Source organism: Eurytemora carolleeae, unplaced genomic scaffold (assembly GCF_000591075.1).
Source record: "Eurytemora carolleeae unplaced genomic scaffold, Eaff_2.0 scaffold23, whole genome shotgun sequence".
NCBI classification, from domain to species: domain Eukaryota; kingdom Metazoa; phylum Arthropoda; class Copepoda; order Calanoida; family Temoridae; genus Eurytemora; species Eurytemora carolleeae.
The window spans coordinates 658,131-667,819 of record NW_019396045.1 but is presented as its reverse complement, the minus strand read 5'-3'; the positions used below and the strand labels follow the sequence as shown (position 1 = coordinate 667,819).

General features: G+C 33.8%; 2 protein-coding genes across 2 annotated transcripts; both read left to right on the top strand.

Annotated features, from left to right (window-relative positions):
- The first annotated feature begins 2,375 nt into the window (after window positions 1-2,375).
- LOC111702307 (uncharacterized) lies at window positions 2,376-6,271 on the top strand. Its single transcript, XM_023473955.1, has 5 exons — window positions 2,376-3,196; window positions 3,729-3,824; window positions 4,241-4,586; window positions 5,849-5,957; window positions 6,251-6,271. The coding sequence occupies exons 1-5, from the start codon at window positions 3,136-3,138 to the stop codon at window positions 6,269-6,271; spliced, it is 633 nt and encodes a 210-aa protein (XP_023329723.1). The 5' UTR covers window positions 2,376-3,135.
- A 1,901-nt stretch (window positions 6,272-8,172) lies between these two features.
- On the top strand, window positions 8,173-9,381 carry LOC111702384 (GATA-binding factor 1-A; the record flags this gene model as incomplete). Its single annotated transcript, XM_023474054.1, is given in 2 exon segments — window positions 8,173-8,318; window positions 8,578-9,381. Coding segments are annotated over 2 exon segments (599 nt in total), but the record flags the coding sequence as incomplete, so codon positions are not given.
- Between the last annotated feature and the right edge of the window lie 308 nt (window positions 9,382-9,689).

Sequence of the window (9,689 nt, the reverse complement as noted above, 5' to 3'; positions counted from 1 at the left end):
ACATCAGATTGACGTGGTTTAGATTGAACATTAGATTGGCGTGGTACAGATTGAACATTAGATTGGCTTGGTACAGATTGAACATTAGATTGGCGTGGTATAGATTGAACATTAGATTGGCGTGGTATAGAATGAACATCAGATTGACGTGGTTTAGATTGAACATTAGATTGGCGTGGTATTGATTGAACATTATATTGGCGTGGTATAGATTGAACATCAGATTGGCGTGGAATAGATTGAATATTAGATTGGTGTGGTATAGATTGAACATTAAATTGGCGTGGCATAGATTGAACATTAGATTAGCGTGGTACAGATTGAACATTAGATTGGCGTGGTACAGATTGAACATTAGATTTGGGAGGTACAGATTGAACATTTAATTGGGGTGGTACAGATTGAACATTAGATTGGCGTGGTACAGATTGAACATTATATTGGCGTGGTATAGATTGAACATTGGATCGGCGTGGTACAGATTGAACATTAGATTGGCGTGATACAGATTGAACAAAATGTAACAAAGTACGCTGCACCTTATAACATAAAGTATAAAATATAAAAGAATGAATAATGATACTCTACGACAGATCACAGAAAGGAGAAAGTCAAAACAAACAAAAAAGATGATTCTCTCAAAAAAAGTAATCTTTCTTATTGAAAGAAATTATTTCTTAATGAGCTTGAATTTGGCAGAAGTTCAAACAAGATTTAATCTTTTTTTTCTATCTTTCTAACTAACTAACTTTCCTCGACTTTTTAGTTTTGATTTTTCCCTTCTATAAAATTCAAGTCCTTTGTTTTTCTTCTTTTATATTTCTCTTGTCGTTTTTTCTTCTGTCCAGATATTTTTTTCTCGATTGTTTGCAGATTTGAAAAGTATTAACAGTGTAATAATATGTATGATATCAAAGCCTGCAGACTGCAGTAATTTTATTATAGTATAAAATCAACAGTTTATTGATATATGCTAGATGCAGAGCTGTAGTGTGTTAATTATATTGTATTATATATTGTTAAATATAATAATTTCAAGATTTATTGTCCAGATTAAATCGCGAAAAGTTTGAATATTTGGCGGCAAAATGCGGCGGCAGGATCTTGTTAGCATGGCTTGGTGCAATCGGGGCGTAATCTTATCTCTTGATCTCATTGGTGCTTATCTACAGCACACATCTCATTGGTTGCCAGCTGCACAATGCTACGCGGCAGCTTGGGAGTCAGCTGCGCGCGTAGCTGTCGAGAGCACTAGGGGCATAACAGCTTAAAGTGCCGTTCGTTATATTTTATGATTTGGAAGAAGGTTTCAGAAGCAGGGTTAGATCCTAGGGTAGCAAGCTTTATTCACGTTTTAGTAGATAAGGATTAGGAGGATACTATACCAAGGGGGGTGTAAAGAGAACCTTTTAAAATATGGTAGCGTTGGGTAGGGGGGGGATTATGTGTGAAGGGGGAACTGGAGGGTGTTGAGAGGGTATAGATTGTAAATCGAAGGGGGGGGGGGGTAACAAAGGAAATACATATGTGTACTTTGTACACATGTAGATTTTATGTATTGGAAAACAGTCCTATTACTTATACAGCACTTTATAGCAGGGTTTTCTTTCATTGGAACATTCCCCTTTCTCTGCAGTTTTGTTCTCTGATTTATTGCGTATTTTGCACAATTGGATATATTTTTCTTAGCACAATTGATATATATTTAAGCTTTCTTTGCACAATTGGATATATATTTAAGCTTTCTTAGCACAATTGGATATATTTTTAAGCTTTCTTAGCACAATTGGCTATATATTTAAGCTTTCTTAGCACAATTGGATATATGTTTAAGCTTTCTTAGCACAATTGGATATATTTTTAAGCTTTCTTAGCACAATTGGATATATATTTATGCTTTCTTAGCACAATTGGATATATGTTTAAGCTTTCTTAGCACAATTGGATATATTTTTAAGCTGTCTTAGCACAATTGGATATATTTTAAGCTTTATTAGCACAATAGGATATATTTTTAAGACGTGTCTTTGCACAATTTTTTCTTTCATGGATATACATTATTAATTATCTAAATAGATGGTTTGTTCACCAATAGGGATTTAGCTTTATCTTTATTTCCATCTTTTCACTTCTGTTTTATCCTAATATAATCGTTATGTTTTTAAGGCCTTGTTCAATGTTCATGCATTAAGATATATAAAACCATGCAGACTATACAGGGCTTAAAATCTACTGCTAGATCTAACTAGATTAGAGATCTCAAGCCCTAAAATCCGACCAAATCTATGAGACTGAAAATATAATTTACTAAATTTACTGTTTCTGTCTTCTCTCTGTTTTTCACGACTAAAGAATGACGATAAAAAGTTCGTAACCGCGGCCGTTGTTGTGTCGCTAAAATATTTGAATTTATTGAATCTGAAAAAAATTTTATAAGCTCATTGATTTTTTACTGCCGCTTTTTACTCGTCGAAATTGTCGCCCAAATCTCGAATTTGTGTGCGCGTGGCACAGGCCAGGCGGCACACAGCTCACACACAACATTTCCCGGATTTTCAGGCGTTCCGTTCAGTCTCAGACGGGCGGTGCAAGTTCGAACCTTCGCGGATTTTCCGTCCGGGTCAGGCCATAGGCAGACTTCAGGCAGATTCGTCGCGCTGGGTCAACCAGGCAGCCAAGGCAGAGTGCGCCTACGTGGATGCTGCACTGTGCACCGGTCAGTTATCTTTTCTTGATATTCGAGATAAGACGAGAAAAAGTGTCCTGTGTCCGTAGATCAGAGATGTTATCGCAGTACAGAATTGGAAGTCAATAACCGGCAGATTTTCAATTAATTCAGCCCCTCCCCCCTCCTCCTCCTTCTTCTTCTGTAACACAATCAAGTCTCCAATATAAATTCTAATTTAAGCAGAGGAGAACATTTTTACAAGAGTAATAAAATGTTTTTATAAAACTCTAAACATGAAATAAAATCAATTTCTTCAACATTCACAACAAAAACATTGAACACTGATGAAAACAGCAAAGATTAGATTCAGGCACATAAACATACAAAAGGCGGAAGTAACTAAGTGATTTGGCGGAGAAAACCCGTCAAGTGTCTGTAGTGGCGGATTACTGGCGGATATTAAAGCAATGGTTGTATCGATGGAGGAAAATATGCATAGAATACCAAGTTGGTATATGGATTCATCAGGTACCTCCCCCCCCTCCCATAGAATACCAAGTTGGTATATGGATTCATCAGGTACCTCCCCCCCCTCCCATAGAATACCAAGTTGGTATATGGATTCATCAGGTACCTCCCTCTGTCTACATTTTTAAAAATCTTGAAATGGGGAAAAAAAAATTTACAATTGAACTGATATTTTCCCCAAATTCTAATTTTATAACACCCTTATTTTTATAATCTTATGGCATAAACATTTAATATTTCAAACTTGTGAAGGAACTGAGTCTTTGCCACAAGCTCTGATTTTCGGATCCCAATATTTGCAAGATATAGAGTTTACACAGATATTTCAAACAATGAATTCTGTTAGATCAAACAATCTCAGTTTGAAATAACAAAAGTTTACCCCATCAGGTTGTAAAGATTTGTAAAGATATAAATTTTATCCTATGGCAAAGATAAAAGATATTAAGTTAGAGGCGAGTAATCAGTTCATTTAACCTTCAGAGTTGGGAAAATAATTCAAAATGAAAGTTCTGATCAATACAAATTTTAGGAAGTTCCCTGTATCCTGGTAAGATGGGCGGGGAAGTGGGCGGATCTGCTGCATATTTTCCCCCAACCCCAATGCAATCCCCATACGGATCTCATGGTAAGCAAACACTAAAATTTCAAAATATTGCCAATTGCCACAAACTCCAATTTTGTATTCCAAATATTTTTTGAAACCGGATAATGTAAACCTTTGTTATTTCAAACTTTGACAATTTGATCTACCAGATCATTTTAAATATCAAAGATCTGTAGAGACAGTATAATATAAAACATAGGAATTAGAAAATTGGAGTTTTTGGCGAAAGAGTGTGGTATTTCTTTATATACTCCTTTTTCAAAAGTTGATCGTATCGTCAGTTTCAGGACAGTATTTTTTACCGTACAAAATTTGGAACTAAAATTTAATACGTTTAGTTTTAATTTCCAGATTTCTAGATTATTTGAGGATAAAGTTTAAAAAGTTGGACAAAACAGTTTAATTATTATTTATTATTATTATTCGAATACTTATAGCTCGAATGGCTGCCGATGCTCAAATGATGAGTCATTTCTACTCCCCCCTTCATCATATGTATGGGTCGCTTCATCATCCAACTAGATATCCAACTGAACAAAAATATCCAGACCAAAAATATCCAGCCGTAGAGCAAAAATATCCATGCAGCCCTGACCCTAAGTATCCTGAACCAAAGTATCCTGGGGAAGATGCAAAGTATCCAGGGATAGACACGAAGTATCCAGGTACTGAGCAAAAGTATCCGATGGAAAAGTATGGATACTCGGACCAAGGGTATCCGGTTAACGCGGATAAGAACAAGTCTTCTCCTGAACCATCCTCCCAACCTCAGTTCGATGATCGGTAAGTTTACATGTTTACAAGATTGTTAAATAAGTTGGGTGACATATTTAAAGTTTATATGATCAAACTTTGAACTCTGTTAGATCAAAAAGTCTATGTTTGAAATATCAAAGGTTTGCACCATCAGGTTGGAAAGATATAATGATAAGAAAATTTTGGTTTGTTTGGCAGCCTTAATTTCTTTTTGGAATTGAGTTTTTGCCACAATCTCTGCCTTTCTTCTTTTTCCAATTTCTTTGCAACCCAATGTCAGATATCTTATATATTTCGAAAGGAATTGAGTTTTTGCCACAAATCCAAATTTTATAATACCTATATCTTAATAACCAAATGATGCATACCTTTCATATTTCAAACTTACATTGTTTGATCCACCAGAATTCATAGTTTGAAATATCTACGACATTTGGTTATAAAGAAATTGGGTTTTAAAAATCCAAGTTTGTGGCAAAGACTCAATTCCTTTATAAATAATATTTTAAGCAAAGCCTCGTCTTTTGCGGGGAACCCTGTATCAAACTAACTAGATCGATAGTATATCTAGAGTTGTTTGACCAAGATGAGTAGATTTTTATCTATCTATCTTCAAGATGAGTAGATATGTATCTATCTATCTTCTAACCTAGACCGATCACATTAATAATGTAACAAACGTCCAATAACTGTCAGATTAAACTAAAACTTTGTTTGATTTAATTATCCTATATGTCTATCCTTAAATAAGGAAGAAGTTCAGATGATTCGGAACCATTGTACGACTTTGCAACTCCACAACCTTATTTTACAATTAAGAGTTTTAAAAGCCAACTTGTTTCGTTGCACATACATATGAGGACTATCTGAACAACTATAATTTTCATATCAATACCTCTTAAAGAATTAATTGCATTTATAAACATACACGATTTTTAACAAAAACTTTTAAAACGAAAAGGTCATATTGATATATATGATATTTCTGATACAACTTCGCGACCTCGTAGCTCTTTATATATTTGATTTTTAATATATAAGAAAATTTCGAACAGTTAACAGTTTTTACAGCTCTTCAAAAAAGGATATATGAAGCATGTAAGATTTGAATTTAACGTTAAATTTTATTATAAATTCAAATTTTCTGATATCTTTGATTTTTCAAACTTAGATTATTTAATCTATAATAATTCATATTTTGAAATATCTAAGGCCTACGACATTAGATTACAAAGATATGGAGATTAGAAAATCAGAACTTGTGGCAGAAACTCAATTTCTTTGTCTAGGGTATACTTAAGTCCTCCGAGCCAGGAACCTCTAGATGTTAAACCCCTGCAGGAGAAGAGAGAAAAGGAGAAGGAGTTTAATGAGGAATATCCAGGATATTTTATACAGGTAAATTATTATTATTATTGATTTATAGATATATGAATAGAGATATATATAGATAGATATATACAAAGATATGTTGAGTTGTATGTTTTGAATATTTAACTACTTGAAGTCCACAAAACTTTTTTGATGGCTTTTGATTGAAAAGATCATATCTTATTCTTAACCCTAATCTTGCCGGGGGGGGTCTTATTTTTAACTGAGCTATTTTCAGTAGGGGCATGCAGAACATAATTAAATCTTGCAAATCAAATGCATTGGCTAAATCTTCCTAAAGTAACTTTTCAACTATTTAGCATGTACTGCAAGATGTATAAGAATGAATTAGTCAGTAAATAGAATAGATAGTTGAAAGATACATAATAACATAAATACTGTAATTAACCCCTTTTTAAACATAATTAATATCTGTTTTAAATTAATTATCCGTTAATTTACAATTCATAAATTTTACAGCAAAACTAGAGGTTTATAATTTTAACCCTATTCCCGCTGGGGGGGGGTCAATTTGACCCCCCCCTGTAGTTTTTTTTACATAACTCAAAAAGTATTGGTCTGAGGCTGTTGAAATTTTCTGACTTTTCTTACATACCCAAAGCCCTCCCTTTAGGCCTAAAACCGGGCTTTAATACTAACTGCCTGAGTCCTCAGGCACACTGCCTGAATGACTGCTCTTGCCTGTAGCAAACTAAATCTTTGTTTTGACCCACTTTCACTTGTCAGATTTTGATAAAATTTAGCTTTTTGGAAAGCCTATGACATAAGGAAACGGATTGCACAAGTTTTGCGAAAAAAAAATTGCAAATTTTTTGCAAACAACCTGTCAAAGGAAATTTGCACATTTTTAGTTTTTCTTGATTAAAAATCAGGTTATTTAAAATTTTGCAAAAATTTTTGCATATTTGAAATGGCATGGTCAAGGGCTTTTCAAAAATGTATAATTTGTCATTTTTTGGACAAATTTTTTTTTGCAAACATTTTTACTATAAAACTGGATTTTGCGATAAAAAATTCAATTTTCGCAAATTTGCAAATTTTTTTGCAGATTCTAAAAGTAGAGCACAAGAGCTTTCTAATGATGTATCATTTGTCATATTTGGACATAAAACATGGGATTTAGAGGGGGGGGTCAAATTGACCCCCCCCCAGCGTATCCTGGTTTTCAAGTACCCCAGCGGAGATAGGGTTAATTTCATGTTTTACATACATCTTAGTTGTTGCTACGTGTTCTGCCATTATACAAATTATTTGAAATTTTGTAACTTTTGTTATCCAATAATATGTTATCATAATACCATAAATTATAAACTTTATTTACCCGTGGGAAATTTTTGGGAAAAAATTTAATGTTTCAAAAAAAATTTCATACTTGTGCGAAAAATCAAAACTAGATAATCTAGAAGGTCACAAAGTCGTAGAAGTAATATCTCATCAATTTTACCTTCACTCCAGTATGCCGATTCCATTAGCACCTGATGCAATCAGGGTTCAGTCATGTGTTTGTTGTCTATTCTGAACCAATAGAAATAGTATGGTGGTAACATCTATCTTTCTATCTATCTCATAATTCAATTAGAGTTATGATGAACCCTTTAATCGGAACTATCAGTGTAAATATTTACTTCTACTGAAACTATAGTGTCTATCTGTCTAGTTGACTATGCCTCTAAACTTTGTAAATATTTACTTCTACTGAAACTATAGTGTCTATCTGTCTAGTTGACTATGCCTCTAAACTTTGTAAATATTTACTTCTACTGAAACTATAGTGTCTATCTGTCTAGTTGACTATGCCTCTAAACTTTGTAAATATTTACTTCTACTGAAACTATAGTGTCTATCTGTCTAGTTGACTATGCCTCTAAACTTTGTAAATATTTACTTCTACTGAAACTATAGTGTCTATCTGTCTAGTTGACTATGCCTCTAAACTTTGTAAATATTTACTTCTACTGAAACTATAGTGTCTATCTGTCTAGTTGACTATGCCTCTAAACTTTGTAAATATTTACTTCTACTGAAACTATANCCCCCCTCACCTTACTACCATCCTACTCCTAGCTTTTAACCATAACCGTTTAAAGATATGTTAATGACCGATTCTATAGATTTTCAACGTTTTTCAACATTTTCAACAATTTTCATGAAATCTTTCTTAATTAAAATAGTTACTTTGATCATGTCTTGGAAAATGAAATAACGGTCGCAATTTTTTCAGAGGGTAGAGAGTGTGTGAACTGCGGTGCAACATCTACTCCGTTGTGGAGACGGGATGGAAATGGTCACTATCTCTGCAATGCATGTGGTCTTTATTACAAAATGAATGGAACAAATAGACCTTTAGTCAAACCAAAACGACGACTGGTAAGTGTGAAATGTTAAAATATTGGAAAATAACAAAAGTAATCGTCTCACGTTTTTGTTAAAAAGAATATCTATTTTGTCTATATTAATGATGTAAGAAAAGCTGAAGTGTAAATCTACAGTAATTATTTTCAAATTTCTCTTTATCTGTGTTGAAAGGTGGACATATTGTATTTCCGGCCATATGCCGCCATTATCAGCTGTTGCATAGGCAGCTGAGGTTGCGTGATTTTCATATTCTAATTTTGCGCATTTTCAGTCCTCAGCAAAGCGGGAAGGAACCAGCTGTACAAACTGTAATACAACAACAACAACACTCTGGAGAAGAAATACAAACGGAGAACCCGTTTGCAATGCATGTGGTCTCTATCACAAATTGCATAATGTTCCCCGACCTACCGCTCTCAAGAAGGAGAATATACAGACCAGGAACAGGAAGCTGTCGACAAAGTCGAAGAAAAAACGACAAGGTCTCGGCGGATTTTTCCCGGGCGGACTAGATTCAAGATATGGCGGATTTCCGCCCGGAGTGGGCATGGGGGGAATGTCTTCTCATGTCGGAATGCCCGGCTATTACCCGGAGCTACATTCAATGACCTCCCAGTTTATGACCCCGACCTCTATGTTTGGAGGTGGTGGAGTGAGCGGTATGAATCCGCCTCTAAACCTGTCTCATCACACAATCCCAGGACCACAGGGACAGTTTGTGTAAACAGCAGAATCAGAAGACTAATTTCAAGTTATAGTTAAACTCAGAACATTTTGTGATAAAACAGATTCATTTTCATAAAACAGAGCTAATGAAAATAGTTTTTTTTTCTCACGATTAGCACAATTATTCTCTAAATAATTTTGCATTGCAGACAAATAATTCTTGCTAATTTAATTGTTAATGCAATACATATGTAAAAGACAGATTAATCTTAAAGCAGTGCAATACAATGTGATGACAAATTGCCTAAACTTCCATCCTGTCTTTAAGAAACATGACTTTCAAATGTGATTTCAACTTTTCATAGTCTCTCTCTCATAGTTATCCATGTATAATATAATTTTTAATATTTGTGACTTGAAATTCATACTTATATAATTAATATGTCCAATGCAATTCGTTGACCAGTTTTAGTTTATACGCACATGTGTAGCATATATTTATTTCTTGCTTAAATTTAATAAATAAAAAACTTAAATCTATTATTATTTTGGAGATGATATTAATGATTTTGTATTGGTTTACAAGGTTTGCTAGCGAACATAAAAAGGATTTGGCAAAATATGGTCTTAAAATAAAGCAAAAAAAATGATGATACTTAGGGCTACAAAAAAAAGTAAAAGTTTCGTCTAATTTTCTTTTGACATAAATTATTAAGA

What these genes read in the sequence shown, in the direction of transcription:
- LOC111702307 (XM_023473955.1), top strand. Translation starts at nt 3,136, where the DNA reads ATGGTTGTATCGATGGAGGAAAATATGCATAGAATACCAAGTTGGTAT. An exon ending in ATCCCCATACGGATCTCATG is followed by an intron (nt 3,825 to 4,240) that starts GTAAGCAAACAC and finishes GAATACTTATAG; the next exon opens with CTCGAATGGCTGCCGATGCT. An exon ending in ATCCAGGATATTTTATACAG is followed by an intron (nt 5,958 to 6,250) that starts GTAAATTATTAT and finishes TCAACTATTTAG; the next exon opens with CATGTACTGCAAGATGTATA.